This window comes from Zalophus californianus, chromosome 5 (assembly GCF_009762305.2).
Source record: "Zalophus californianus isolate mZalCal1 chromosome 5, mZalCal1.pri.v2, whole genome shotgun sequence".
Classification (NCBI taxonomy): Eukaryota; Metazoa; Chordata; class Mammalia; order Carnivora; family Otariidae; genus Zalophus; species Zalophus californianus.
In genome coordinates, this window is record NC_045599.1 from 47,029,791 (window position 1) to 47,045,561 (window position 15,771).

At 36.4% G+C, this 15,771-nt stretch overlaps 1 protein-coding gene across 7 annotated transcripts in view; it reads left to right on the plus strand.

Moving 5' to 3' along the window:
- Positions 1–15,771, plus strand: part of IPO11 (importin 11) — a 194,424-nt gene that overhangs the window by 155,003 nt on the left and 23,650 nt on the right. For 5 of the 7 annotated variants that reach the window (XM_027605740.2, XM_027605743.2, XM_027605741.2 and 2 more), the window contains one exon: positions 6,403–6,487. In XM_027605740.2, the coding sequence (XP_027461541.2) occupies positions 6,403–6,487 (85 nt within the window). Of the gene's footprint in view, positions 1–6,402; positions 6,488–10,427; positions 10,570–12,209; positions 12,279–15,771 lie in introns of those variants that run through there. The other 2 variants (XM_027605744.2, XM_035727694.1) reach the window with 2 other exon arrangements.

Consider the following 15,771-nt stretch of genomic DNA (forward strand, 5'->3'; position numbering starts at 1 on the left):
TATACTTAGCCTGTTTTCTTTGTTCTTTAAAAATAATCTGTAGAGTGGGGCGCCTGGGTGGCTCAGTAGTTAAGTATCTACCTTCGGCTCAGGCCCTGGGATCAAGCCCCTCATCGGGCTCCCTGCTTGGCGGGAAGCCTGCTTCTCCCTCTCCCACTCCCCCTGCTTGTGTTCCCTCTCTCGCTGTGTCTCTCTCTGTCAAATAAATAAATAAAATCTTTAAAAAAAAAAAAAGAATCTGTAGGAAATGGGAAAGATTGCCATTTAAATCCTATTTTGTTGAAAACATGGAAAGCAAATTTATATTGTTGCATCTTATTAAACATATGTAGACATGATGTGTCTGGCATATAAGTTTGCCTTCAAGAATACAGGAGTTCAGCTGAGATAGAAACTTCACACTTCAGGGATGCTTGGGTGGCTCAGTCGGTTAAGCGTCTGCCTTCGGCTCGGGTCATGATCCCAGGGTCCTGGGATCGAGTCCTGCTTTGGGCTCCTTGCTCGGCGGGAAGCCTGCTTCTCCCTCTCCCACTCCCCCTGCTGTGTGTGTTCTCTCTCTCTCTCTCTGACAAATAAATAAAATCTTAAAAAAAAAAAAACAAGAAACTTCACACTTCTCTGATTACAACCAAAATAAGAAACCATGCATGTAGGCAGTTTTTTCCAGTTTTTTTTTAAAGTTAACATAGGGTTTATGGCACATGACTATAAATATTGTGTATGCATAATATGTGACAAAGTTTACAACGGTGAAATATTTAGGATATAATCAAATGTTCCTCATCCTCTTTGGAGTATATAATTTAGGGGAAGGATGTGTCTAATAGCACAGTGAAAACACTAGTAATGAGTAAAGGCAATTATGTATGTTTTGAACAAAGCACACCAAACAGTAGAATTCTAACTTGTGCTCCAACAGAGGAAAAAAGAGGCACTGTGTGTTAGAGTCTTCATGAAGGGATAGGACTTAGGATATAGGAAATGGACATAAATATAGCATGGTCTAAGAGGAAGGGATGAGAGTCAGGAAGTTGTTAGAAATAAAGTTTAGAAATAGCGTAGTTTCATTATTTTCAAGATTAGGATACAGAGGCTCGGAAAAGTGCAGTGACACAGCAGATGAGTAGAGGAGTTCAGACTAGAACCATGGTGTTTTGACTCGTGTTGCCAAGCTCAGCCAGGGAGAAAGTTTTGGTTTGGAAGAGGAAAATGTTGGGCATAAGGAAGACCCTTATGACTAGGAGACCATTATTGGGATCCATACTACAAAGACCTAGACTTGAAGGCTATGGTGCCTGGGTAGCTGGGACATAAAACCAGTTTTCTTCCCCAGAATTGTTTGGTCACTGCTTTTTACCCTGGGGTGGTATTTGGCCTATGGAAACACAGTGGAGAAACTATTTTCCTAACTTTTCTAGGTTTTCTACTAGAGGTTAGACTGGATCTGTGATAATCTTCCTACTCTGTAATTCTGTGAACTGCATAGAGTTTTGTGTTTTTTTTTGTACACTATGTGGAGTTCTAAAAATTATAGTCCATCAGACCGTAAAGTATAAATAGACTTTCAGAAAAGGGCACATGAGAAACATAAAATATTTACTTATGTAGCTAACTTATCCTCCAGCTTCCCCTTCCTGTTTATTGGAACAGTTTATTCAAAGAAAGTTAATATTTTTAGTTCTATTGAATTCCTATTGTATTCTCAGTATAGAATAAATTAGAGCAAAGGAAGAAAACCCTGAGTTTTGTTTTTTTTTTTTTTTACCTCTATAAGTAGTGTATTAGTCAGGGTTTTCCATATAGACAGAGCCAATAGAAGTTTTTTTTTTATATATATGTGTATAAAGGGAGAGAGCTTGCCAGAGAGAGAGAGATACTTATGTTATATATTTATAATAACATAAATGTAAATAGATTTATTATAAAAAGTTGACTCATGCAATTGTGGAGGCTGAGAAGTCCTAAGATCTCCAATTGGCAAACCAGAGTGTAGTTTTAGTCCAAAGTCCAAAGGCCTAAAAGTAGGAGAGCCAGTGGTGTTAAGTTTTAGTCTGAGTCACAGAGCCAGAGAAGACTGATGTTCCAACTAAAAGGCAGAGAGTGAATATTCTTTTAATTAGACCTTTTGTTCTATTCAGGCCTTGAACTGATTGAGACTCATGCACATTGGGGAGGGCAATCTGTGGTACTCACTGTAGAAATTCACATGTTAATCACCTTTAGAAACACCCAGAATAATATTAACCAATTATTTGGGCATTCTGTGGTCCATTTCAGGTGTTACATTTAACCACAGTAATTAAGCCTGGTTGACAGCTCATCTCTGTATTCAGACTTGTTTGTGCCATACATTGTGCTGTATGAGGAAGCAGCTGAGGCTCTGTCCTGAAGGAGTTCACTACCTAGAAGGGGAAATGGGGACCAATGGAGCAATGCCAGCTACAGAAGAAGGAGGGTTTTGGGGAAACTGCAAATAACTTATGAGAATATGTAGTGGATTAGAGCCAACTGGTAAAGTAGCTTGAAAAGGAATTTGGACTAGCTTGTATAGTCAGTGGAAGTTCATGTGGCAGTTTTAAAGTGTGTAAGTACGAAGAACAGGTTTATATGTCAGGAGAGTCACTTGAGTGCATTGTGGAGGATGATAGGGAGGGGTGGAAAGGCTCACACTGTGTGGTCTTAGACCATTGAAACCACCTGGGATGCTTGTTAAAAATGCATTTTTCCCTTCCCCAGTCCAGACCCATTATATCAGAATCTTTGGGGCTATAGCAGTAGAACCTGCCTTGTAAACAGGAACCCTAGATGATTCACATGCCCTTTAAAAATTGAGAATGTCCTGCCTGGGAAATGGAGAAGCCCTTCAGGTAGCTGTTCTACTAGTGCTGATAGGAGTTTGAGATAGATTGTGGAGGAAGAATTGGCAGGAAATGATGACAGGTGGGTGTGGCTAGAGAGTTACAAGTATTTATAGTTTGGGGGACATGACATACATAAATTTTTAAGATACTGGTGCTTACACCTAACAACCTATGTCTATTTTTATGCTTTAATATGTCTTCATAACTGTTTTCTCACAGGCTTTTAAAAATTAAATATAACATTTTATGTGGGGAAAAATGGAGGTGGGTTTTTATCTTAAGATGAACCTTTTTTTTTTTTGTAGTAGAAAAGTTTATCTTCCAAGATAAATGGGTAGTTAACAGTTGACTGTTACTGATCTTGATACCGGTATTTCTTAAGAACGGTATATAAAATGAATCCATTTAGAAGAAAGAAGAGTTCTATTTTCGGAGTTTAAGAATCTGGATTTTTTTTTTCTTTTTTTAAATTGAAGTATAATTGACATGTAACATACTAGTTTTAGGTGTACAACATAATGATTCAGTATTTGTGTTTATTGTGAAATGATCAACACAGTAAGTCTAGTTAACATCCATCACTGTATGTAGTTAATAAATTTTTTTTTCTTGTAATGAGGATTTTTAAGGTTAATTCTCTAAGCACCTTTTAAATATGCAGTAGAGTGTTATTAACTATAGTTACTGTGCTATATGTTATATCTCCATGACTTATTTTATACCTGGAAGTTTGCATCATTTGACCCCTTTTACCCATTTTGTCCACCCCCCACCACTCTCCCAACTCTGGCAACCACTATTCTCTTCTCTCTTTGAATTTTATCTTTAGTTGGAGGTAGAGTTCCACATGTGTATTTTTACTTTTGTTGCCTTTGCTTTGGAGTCAGATCAAAAAAATCATCACCCAAAGATTGATGTCGGGAGCTTACCACTTAAGTTTTCTTCTAGGAGTTTGATGGTTTCAGGTCTTACATTCAAGTGTTTAATCCATTTGGAGTTAATTTTTGTGTAAGGTGTAAGATAGTGGTCCAGTTTCATTCTTTTGCATTGATTTCTTTATATGTTTGTATTTTGGTTAGTACAGTTAATTCACTAAACCAGGAAAATAGATTAGTGAGGCTTGAGATTTGCCTTCTACTTGTCTTTGGTTAGAGTGGTTTTCCTTTCTTCCCTAAAGTAATATTTTGTTTTTAGGCAAATTGGGAAATGAAATTGACAACAAACCCCTTGCCAAAGTTTGGGAAGTACAAAGAAAGGATTCAGCCAGCAGTTTCATGTATAAGTGGCTAGAATTTCTTAAACGTGCTCCTGTAGAAAGCAGTCATGGTTAGCAGAATAAGATTGTCATGATGCCTGTCGAGTCACTGGGGCTGGGGTCAGCTTTCATTGACGCAGATGGGGACATGGACGCATATAGAGGCATGGAAAAGGAGGGTACTGGACACATTCAGGGTACTTCTGGAAGGAGGATGGTTACATAATCAACCAAAGTGTCCACTGCAGAGACAATTGAATAATGCTGTCAGTTCTAGTTTTATTGTGACATTCCGAAGTGAGTTTTAGATTAAATGAAAGGTTTTATTGCATGTACCTTTTAAATTCGAAATAATTTAAAGGGTTTCATGTTGTATGCTAACGCTATTGGTTGTGTTTCATTGGTTAGAGTTTCTTGTTGGGAAAGATTCTGATTTTTAAGCGGCTAAAGTGCCTGGATCTATTTAGTGAGTGGGTGTAGCATGTGAGAGGGTCTGGCTGCCTCGGTTCACATATTAATTGTCACTAATTTAGACTATTTTATTATTATTTTTATTACATTCATTGCATACATATTTTAGCTTATTAGAAATCTATTAATTCCCACCATGCCTTTTATGTAAAACATGATTCCCTGTCTTTAATGTTTGTCAAAAAAAATAAGATTTGACTTTTAATTGGAAACCTACCTGCAGGAAAGAATTTCATCTTTAGGTTTTTCAAATTCATTTTTTTTTCTCTCAATTTACACCCTCCAGAGACCCAAGTGAATGCAGTTTGCAGAATTGCAGAGGAAAAATATTCTGCCCTGTCAATAATTTTTGGTCTCTGGAAAAAAATTATATGTGTAAATGTATATTTATATGCAGAATATACTCCATTATATATGTGATAAATCATTTAATTTAGGGAAAGGAGAAAGAGAGTTTTTACTATTCAAATAAGTTAACAGATTTAGGAATGTGGTGAAGGAATTTCATGCAACATAAAGCATACTTCCTGGAGATCCAGATTCACTGCAGTTAGAATTCAAATCTGCAGCAGGCATAACATAGCGAGTATGAAGGAACTCCTTATTATTCAGTTCTAAAATAGAAAGTGGGATTTAGATCGTTTTCTAGACATTTCACTTTACTAAATAGCATTTGGGCTGGGATAATAATATAATTTCTCTCTTAGTGCCAGAGTCCCCTGGCCAACTAGTTGTGCTATATCATATTGTATCATGGTGGATGAAAGCATTGCAGCATCAAGAGGTTAAGACCATGCAGTGGGTTAGGAATTAAGCTCTCGCTGTTTCTGATTGAATGCACCAGTATGCACTGACTGGGTCAGAAGTAGTTGTTTCGAAAAGTTGATTTTTTTAATGCTGGGGAATAGAGGGAAATGGGTATCCCCATACCCCTGCAGGAGTGAGCCTGATCAGGTTTCTGGTGTCAGCACTTGTCTTGAACCTTGAATTAACAGTTATTTACACAGCTGAGTCAGGAGTTACGTTTCCTCTATACTTGCTACAAAACATAAGAGAAACCAAGCGTTCTTTGCCACAGTTTATTGGTTAGGAACCTTTGACTCTGATAAATTCCTGAATTCTGCTATTCTAAAGTAGGAAGCAGTGAGGTTTATTCCATCAACTGGATTCACTAGACAATACTTATTTCTTGTCTCCCTGGAAGAGAGAAACTATTGACTAAATAGGAAACTATATTTCTATTATCTTTGTTAATGGTGAAGAGCAGTGGTGCAGATAATCAAAAGGATTTATAACTGTTCTACAGGTACCCGTGCTCTCAGGGACAAGTTCCTCATAGCATAGTAATGCCATTTGGAGCACAGAGTAGATTATTGCATAATTAATGTTGTTTTAATGAGGTTATTATTTAAATTATTGCTCCTGTTAAGAAACATGTATAATCTACAGACCTAAGATTGGTGGTAAAAGAAGGGTTAATCTTAAGTGTCTCTATCATTTTTTTAGAAAAACATAAAGGGTACACCTTGCTTTGTCAAGTAATATATGGTTTAAAAATCACGTATACATAAATTCCTTGTAACTTGCTGCCTTCAATTCTCAAGTAATGTGTTCTAAAATATTTTGGTATAGCCCTTTTTCTAGAAAGTGAGGTACATTTTTGTAATTAAATCTTAAAATTTTAAATCTAACTTATCTAGCTATTCCTCACATTTTGGTACATAGAAGCATTAATATTCTCAGTGATTTTCAGGCTTTGTTTCAGCATGTTACAGATGTTTTTTTATTTACTTAAAAACTTTTTTTTTTTTATAGCTGTATGTTAATGTCTCATCTTGAAGAACCAAAAGTTACAGAGGATGAAGAACCACCCACAGAACAGGATAAGAGAAAAAAGATGGTAAGTTAAAAAGTGGCTTTTAAAATTTGGGAGAACCATTTATTATTATATTCTTTAGGTCTGAAAATGTCTCTTGGTCAATTCATCCATGTATCCATCTCTCTGTCCATCCCCTGTTGTAGAATTAATGTAAGCTGAGCTTTGAAATTTGGAGTGTACTCCTAAAACTGATAAATTGTGTTCCTAGTAATCCTAGTACAGGAAGTAGAGTTAAAATCTTAATCTGAAATAGCTTTTCTTGTCTTAGCAGAGCAAAGGGTTTACTCTTTCACTTACAGAAAACATGTGACCCTCAAAACTCATTTAAGTTGTAATGCTTACTCTTCGGTTTTGAGGAGATTTACTGAAATTGCTTCATTCCCTGTTACTTCATGAATTTTCGCAACGAATTTTTTCTGAGCTAATCATAGGCCTTTACAAAAATCCCTTTAACTGCTAAATTGAAACAAAAAAATCAGAAACCTCTGAAATATCCCGTCTTTAAAATTATTTATAATCTTGAACTTTTAAGTATTTCCTTTGACACATGAATGTAAAATAGCCATATAAGTCACCTTTTTCCCATTTCCTCATGGAATCTGTTCTGGTCTTCTGGCCTCATCGTTACTAATTGCATTGTGCCTTCTTTCCTCATTCGCACTTGAGAACAACAGTAATATCCCTCAAAAGTAAATAAATCAGTATATAAGCTGGTAATGGGATACACTGAACACCTCGTAATTACTGGTGATCCTTATTTCAGTCTGCTCACAACATTCCCTCCTTGAATTATGCCACATGAACCCACAGGGGGCTTCACTTGCCCTCAGGGTGGAGCTGATACTGCGCTGCTCAGACAGCCTTCTTTTATTTTTTTTCTAAATTTTTTAAATTAAAAAAATTTTTTTAACTTCTGTTTTTTTTTTAATGTTCAGTTAGCCAACATATAGTACATCATTAGTTTTTTTGTTTGTTTGTTTGTTTTTAGAGAATGCATTCTTTTATTTCAAAGGGGGAAAGGCAAACAACCTACAGATCATGGTAGACCTGAAAGAACAGGATGAATTTTAACATTTCCATCACTTATTTTTTTTTGGAAGCCCAACATAGCTACATCATTAGTTTTTGATGTAGTGTTCAGTGATTCATTAGTTTCGTATAACAGCCTTCTTTTAAACCGTGTTAGAGTGGAATCCATTTTACTTGGCATTTTCGCTGGAGTGATGAAAGCCTTTCAGTATAGCCTAACAGTTTGTCTTCTTCCTTGTCTCCACTTTTGAAGGCATTTAATATATAATTGGTGTTATGGAAAATATAACATCTTCCTTCATAAGATTCTAAACTTGTAGATGAGTAATAGGTATTCTGCTTCTCTTCATTCCTCAGCTTTTGTACGCACTTTATGCACATCATTTAGTCAGCTAGATTGACCCTTAGCAAATTCATCTACTCAAATTTATTTTTCATCCTATAGAGAATCCTCAGTAACATCGTATAGTACTAATTTTAATCCTAACTGGATTTTGAAGGTAAGTGAAATATTACCTTAAGGAACAGTGTAAGAGCATAGTTTCAGAAGTAACACTTAAAGTTTCTTGTTTCAGTTTTGTGATTTTAAGTATTGTTTGAGAGCTGGCTGTTTTATCGTTATTGTTCTAATCATGGGCAGTATTATTTTACAGAACAACCGTTATTTTTTCCAGGGGTTGATTTTTTTTTTTTTTAGATTTTATTTATTTATTTGACAGAGAGAGAGAAAGAGACAGCAAGAGAGAGAACACAAGTAGGGGGAGTGGGAGAGGGAGAAGCAGGCTTCCCACTGAGCAGGGAGCCCGATGCGGGGCTGGATCCCAAGACCCTGGGATCATGACCTGAGCCGAAGGCAGACACTTAATGACTGAGCCACCCAAGCGCGGGTTGATTTTATTTGAAATTAGTCGTCACAATAGCATTTTGATGTAGATCTATATTGTCATCTCTACTAAGATTTCCAGTGCCTTAGACTTAGAGCATTAGTCTAATGCCGATGATACCTCAGCATTTATGGTTAATACCGGGATTATTTATCTTAGCCTTGAATAGGTCTAATTTTGAATACCATGATAATTTTTCTGTAACTTTTTAGTAACAATATTAGTTTCACTGTATCTTCAGGCTTACCAGTATAAATAATGTATTTTTTTCAGTAATTATATCATCATTCTTATACTGTATGTCTTTAACATTAGAAATTTTTTGAGAACTATCTAGGTGTGTCCTGGTTGTAATTTCAAAGGGAAAAATGTTTGCTGGTAGATGATTATTAACTATTATTTAAAAGAAAAACCAATCTAGTGTCAAAGGGTTTTTCATTTTAAAGTGAAAATGTTTACTTAAAAGGAAGAAAAAGTGTAACTGCTTGGTTCCACAATTAAATAACTAATAAAGTTTGATTTACTTAACTGCCATTGTTGTCTTCAAGTTGTCCCTAAAATGTGGTGTCTGCATTTCAGTAGCTGCTTTGCAGAGGGTAGCAGCGTGATTGTAATTCAGAAAAGTGGATGATTAACATTACATCGAATGTGCCATATGATGTTGCATGTATTTATGAGCATTCTCATAGTTCGTTTTAAGTAAGGGTGGCATTTCCATTCAGGAAAGCTATTCACCAGTCCAGACTTCTGATCTTGCCCTTTTTCATCCATCTCCTGTCTAAACTACCTGTTTGGGCGGAACTAATGGAAGGTCCAGTGCAGGTCAAGCATTTCATTTCATTCCTAAGATCTCTCGCTATCCACTATGCTCCAGGAGTAGAACGATAATTTTGTGATATCTTCCATACAGAATTAAACTAATACATTAACATTTTAAGTTGCTTATAATTTCTGTCTTGTGATGTGTGACTTACGAGGCATTTATAAGTTGTACTTTTCCAAATTAAAGTTTTTGAGCATATTAATGCTTTCTGGCAACTTGATGGTACTGGTTAAGAAAGCATTATTAATGAAACATTTGATATAGTAAGGAAAGCTATGTTAATGCGGTATTTCTGATCATACTTCCATGTTAAATATTTCTCAGTTTAAGCCCCAGAAATATTTTGGTGATCTTCTATCCATCATAATCTAATTTCATATATACTTACTAGATGCTTTAGTTGATAATGTCAATATAGATAAGCTTGAACATTATTAAAACTACACTAACTTTGGGGCACTTGGGTGACTCAGTCATTTAAGCATTAGACTTGGTTTTTCGCTCAGGTTGTGATTTGGGGGTCATGGGATCAAGCCCCGTTTTGGGCTCCATATTTGACATGGAGTCTTCTTGAGATTCTTTCTCCCTCTCCCTCTGTTCCCCCTTTCCCACTTGTGAGCGCACGCTCTCTCTAAAATAAATAAATAAATCTTTAAAAACAAAACTATACTAACTTCTCATTTTCCTGTGCTCGTAGAGCATTAGCAAAAATAATGGTCCATTCAAATATCATCATTTTACATTACTTTGAAGTAATAATAGTAATGCCTTATCTATATAATATTATCCTTTTTTTAAAGAATTTTTTTAGAGTGTCATCTTACTTACCCCTGTAACAGTTTCATGGCCAGATATTGATGAGGAAACCAAGTCACAGAGAAGTTGCCTCTTACTCAAGAGTTACAGATTCTGGGAAAGACCGAAATTAGAACTGAGCTTTCTTGACTCCTAGCCTGATGCATTCTTTATGATTTTAATTTCTAAAATTGCTGTAGCTTTTCTAAAATGTTTTGAGAAATCCCACATCCCATTTTGCTGAAACTGCACAATGTATGGGAACTACATGTTTGAGGGGAAAATATACCAGCTTAAAATACAGCTCAGCTACAAGTCACGGGAATTGGAATTAGATCTGTAGATTAAGTATAGTTTGTCATGTCCTCGTGATAAGCATGGCTAGCAAAGAGGTAGTTTATTAATTTGTACATTTGCTTTACTTTTATAGTTAAATGTAGTTTGCAGTTCGTTTGCAGTTATTGAATAAACTATAAACAAGACCTAGAGAAATGACCTTGAGGAATACCTGTTGAGAGAGATCAATTTCAGGAAGAACATTAATAATAATTCACAGAGATGCTAATTATTTTGTGAGTAACATTGAGTATATACTATATTTAAGTATTATTTTAAGTTTTTTGTGTACTTATTGAATGCTCACTGCATAATACACTGTTCTTGAAATTGAGGATATGGCAGTGAATGGAGCTTACAGTCCGAAGAAATGATTTATGTATAGTAACAATGTTAAGTTTATGAAGATTTAGATTAAGTAATAAACATCACAGTAGTTTTCTAAATTCATAGCATGTTCATGAAACTTGGCAGTTTTGTATATAGTGTTGCTAGAAATATATTTTTACTGTGTTTTAATAAATCAGTTAAAAGAATGTAGCCTTCACTTCACTGACAACTGTTTTCTATCTCTCTCTTTTTTTTTTTTTTTTTGTTTTATAGATCTTTGCAAGCCTTCTATTTGATTAGTTTTTCAAGACCAGGATCATTTTGGGAACTGTTTTAACAGTTTTCAAGATCATTTGTACTTGCAATGAATTTGATTTTCATCTTTTATGTACACATATAGGAATATATCTTGATGTATTTTAGAAGAAAAATTTAGAGCTATCTTATATCTAGCTCAAGAATATGAACTATTATTTTTCCATTATCTCTCTCAAGAGGTGGATTAGAATTGAAAACATTTATGTGATATTTTTACAAACCAATGGAAATATCATTTTAACACGTACTTTACTTTTAAGGGGCTGTTTGCTGAGTGAGCTGTGCAGGTGAATTTCTACTGGTTTGTGATCAGGTCTTAAGCTTTTGATAGGCTCAAATATTTATAGCAAGAGTTTTAAATTTTAACTTGTACCGTATATAGGTCAAACAGAATCTACAGCCTGACTGAGCCAAATTTTGGGTGGAACCAAGTATTTATAGGTTGAATGACATGAGCAAACCCGGCATCCCAGTCTTCTGCTTTGGCTGTAGCACATCTAAGCAGATTAATTGTCTTTTAGGTTGGGTTGCATTTTATTTGATAAATACATAACCAGATCCTAAGTTTCATGGCAAATACAGTAGATCCTGAGCATGGCTTGCATATTGCCTTCTAGTGAGTGTTGTCTCTTGTGCTCCTGTCGCCAAATACAGAACTGGATCAGAGAGGGACAAGACTAGGGCAGTGTGGGAATGGAATTGTCTGAAAATCAGAGCCTATAGGTAGCTAACAGTTTTTTCCCCTTTTTGAGAGTAGGTAGACTGTATCAGCCTTCACCTCTGCCTCCCTCCCGTTTCCTCCTCCCCAGCTCCTTCTGTCATCAACTCTTCCTGAGAACTTTTATTTGCCTAACCATTAAGTCCATCAGCTTTCCTTAGAGTTTTACTTAGTAGAATTTAGAATATATTGTCAGAGGGAAAGTTAACTTGTTATCACTTGAAAATACTCTATAATGTTGTTTTAAAAGTGTTCAGTCAAAATGTAATGTTAGCCGGGCACCCTTTGATAGTGGTTGGGTTGGGAAGTTGTAAACTCTCCTAGCATGATTTTGATCACTGAGAACCAGTTGGGTGATTGTTTCACCTGCCCTCATTTGCCTCTAAAAAAAGCTCAACAGAGCTAATAGAAAGAATCGTATTTGACTATCACTAATAAGGTACTGTGTTTTTCTTAGTTAACTAACAGTAATCTTGAAATTCACGCACAAAAGGCATTTTTATTTTTCAGATAATATGAGATTAATCCATCATCTTACTGGTAGTTTCTGAACTGCCTTTTGAGAATCCTTGCCCTATTGCATTCAATAATCAAGGTAAATATCTAATTGTTGAAAGTACTCTTTTTTTTAATTCAGCTTGCATGCACTGTCATACTAGTTATGACTTTAGAGAGCTTTCTTGCTGCTTTTTCTCACTGTGCCCAGTTCCATCACATTTTTCCCCTCTACTTCCTTGCTACATCGTGAGTTCATCTTAATTTAGAACTGATCCTCATCCGCATCCTGAACTCTGACCTCTGACCTCTCTGTCACAACGTCGTCTGCTTCCTTACTAACCATTCCATGTGTCCTGGAAATTCTGCTTTGTACCTTTATCTGGAGTCCTATAATTATTTTTTTCATAGTCTTTATACAGACTTATTTTCACAAATTTTCCCATCCTTTAACCTAGATTTTCTTGTTTTTCTGCTGCTCTTATCTTTGGCCAAGACATGGCTTTTGTCACCCCATGTTAGATCTACTAAATTTGTGGACCTGGAAATCAGGCTTACATATTTCTTAAAAAAGCTTCACATGTTATTTTGGTGTCCAACTAAGGTTACGAACCACTGCAATAGGAATTAAACTCCCTGACGGTCTTTTATCGACTTCTTTACCATGACCGCCCCCCCCCCCCCCCGTCCTTTTGGGCCCTGGCCTCTTTTTCCCTGCTCCGTTTCCTAAACCAGATGACTTGTCTGCATACATATTGTACGTTTTTTCGCCTCTGTTCCAGCACTCTCTGATGAGCCCTTACCTGTAGAGGAGCCCCTTCATCCTCCTCGTCACTCAGCTTACTCATTTACTGTTTTCCTCACGAGGCGCCCTCTCTGCTCACTGGCCACCCCTCCCACCCATGCCTAGTTACAGAAATAAGCAAGCCTTGCCTTTCCTGGACTTACGTAGCATCTTCTCTGTACATCTCAACTGCCCATACCACCCTTACGTAACCTAGCAATTCAAATCTGCGATCTCCTTGAAATTAGGAACCATGTCTCACTTATCTTTGTATACGTATGTGTGTATATCTTTGTATATTTCCATAAAACTTTGTTGAATAAACATTTCTTTTATTACATATTAATATTTCTTTAACGCATTCTCTTTAATTTGTAATACTTAAGGCACCTTAAGAAAATCAGTTAGCAAATAGTATATACAAGCAAACAACTGAACTTTTTTTTTCTGTTTTACCTTTCAGTTGAAAAGATTCAATCTAAAATATACCCCTGTTTTCTTTGGGTCCTTAGATAGCTATATTCATACTGATGAGTGTAGTGTCATTGGATCTATTTCCCTCTGCCTTAAAATTACAGAGTTCTCTCCTCTTTTCATTCTCAAAACAAATTTAGGTCCATACTACCTCTTTCCTTATCTTGCATCTTATTAGCACCAGTGGAAAAGTAGTAATAGCACTACACAGACACAGTTTTCCTAATTGACTTTGTAGCTAATTAGTCCTGGCAGGAACTGTGTATACTGTGTCTTGTGGTCCATCATATTGGTGGTCTTTATATAAAATAAAAAAAACTCCAGAAAACTATTAACCATTAACCTGATTATTCAGTGACGTTGCTCAGGCGGATTTTAGTCTTCAAGCTTTTTATTGCTTTGACAGTGCACCCTAGGGGACATCTTTCTTGTAAAAATTTATTTTGTAACCTCTAAGCAATATTTTGAGGGAATGGCAGTATTTAGTATTATTTGGTGTAATTAGTGTTAGTAAGTATACCAAAAATTATTTGATACATAGAAACTAGAGATTTTAAAGACACTATAATTTATATCATGCCTGTTCTCAGAAAAAAATGTTTCAGTGTATATGAGTATCAATGCCTAAAAATAAAGTTCTGCTAATAACAATGTATAAAATAAAGACTTGGGAAAATGTCAAGTGTGCATTTCGGTTTGGGAGCATCCAGGGACCCTAGTTTCAGAACCATTAATTCAGAAGCTGGAGGAGGAAGTAAATTTTAGGATCGTTATTGTATTTATTTAGGCAGAAATTCATAACCTAACATCCAGCCTGTGGATTGACTTCTGGGGGAGTTTTAGAAACACCAATGAGATTGTATGCAGATTTGGGTGAGAATGTACATTTTGGGAAAGAAGGAGGTTATATATTCCTTTTATAAGATTTCTTTAGGGACTAATAAAAGATTAATTGAAAAGAATCTCTTGACTCTTCTAATACTCTCTCCTTTAGGATTTAGATGTAGATCTTTTGATTTTTTTTCACACACAGGTGTGTACTGTCTCCCCATCCTGACTAATTTTCCTCCACTTGGCTTTACTTGGCCCAGAGGCTTTATGTGTCTTGAGTAGTGAGCAACTACTGAAGCAGTTTGTGCCAGACTGTTTTTAAGTAGCCAGTTGGTTATACATACTGTTTCCATGCCACCAGCCAAATGAAATGTTGGCTGCCGAGAGAAATAGTAAAATTGGGCCCCGGGGCCCAGGGAGACCATGAGCTCGTGCCCAAAGGTAAGAGAACCTTGGGGTTATTCTTGTTGCCTTCCCCACCCCCAGTTCATTTGAGAATTATTCATGAATATCACTCATGGTTTCCATAGCAAGAGTATGTGTTTTTAACAAACCAGTGTTTCCAAAGATTCCTTTCCAGTTTCCTCTCAGGGCCCTAGAAGTAAGAGGCTGAACTCTCAGGTTAATTCACATTTTATCTAGTTTCTTGAACCATTAAACAGAGTACCCATTCAGCAAGCACTCATTGAGTTATGTGTCAGGAGCGATGCTGTTGTGAACTGAATGTGTGGGGGAATGACAGAGAGCTGGAGATGAGGTGTGAAGGGGAGATTAAGGAGAGAAGCCTTTCCCCACATCATGGATGCTTTAGACAATACATGTAATTTCCTTTGCTTTTTGAGATTGTAAATTTGTTAAATTGGAGTTGTTTCTTGCAAAAAGGGAGATAATAGGCTTTGAAATTATCCTTCAAATAGTGAAATAAGTGATGAAACATTTTTTAAGATACTAGAAATCAGAATATGAAAAATAATGATCTCTGAGAAACAGAAAACAAACCCAATGAGGCCTCCCATTGTCACAGTTTACTGCCTGGAGAGAGTTTCCAGGGAGTGGCACAGGGAGCCAAGTGGTCTCTTTGATTTGAGGAGATGGAGCTGGAAGTCTGAGGATGCCAAAGAGGCTCAGCTTACCAGAGAATAGGGAACAGCCCCCTTAGAACTTGCCGGATCTCTGGAGGGTCCCTTGTGAGTCTTCATCTGAGTACTGATCAGCACACACAAGTGTGGAAGTTACCCATGGCCAGGGAAAGAACCTCCAGGAAGGATCCTCCAGGAAGGATCTTAGGGGAGCAATACTCTGAGCTGACAGACCCAGGAATAGATCTGTTGTCAGAGTGGAAACCTCAGAAATGATAGGGTATTAGGTAGAGGATTCAGAAGTCTATGTCAGTGGTGGTACGAAATTATCCTCATATTAGGTATTGCTCTGATCCTGCCAAACAAAGGTAAAAGCAAAATCTGAAAGGATCGAACTGTTTCTAAGCAA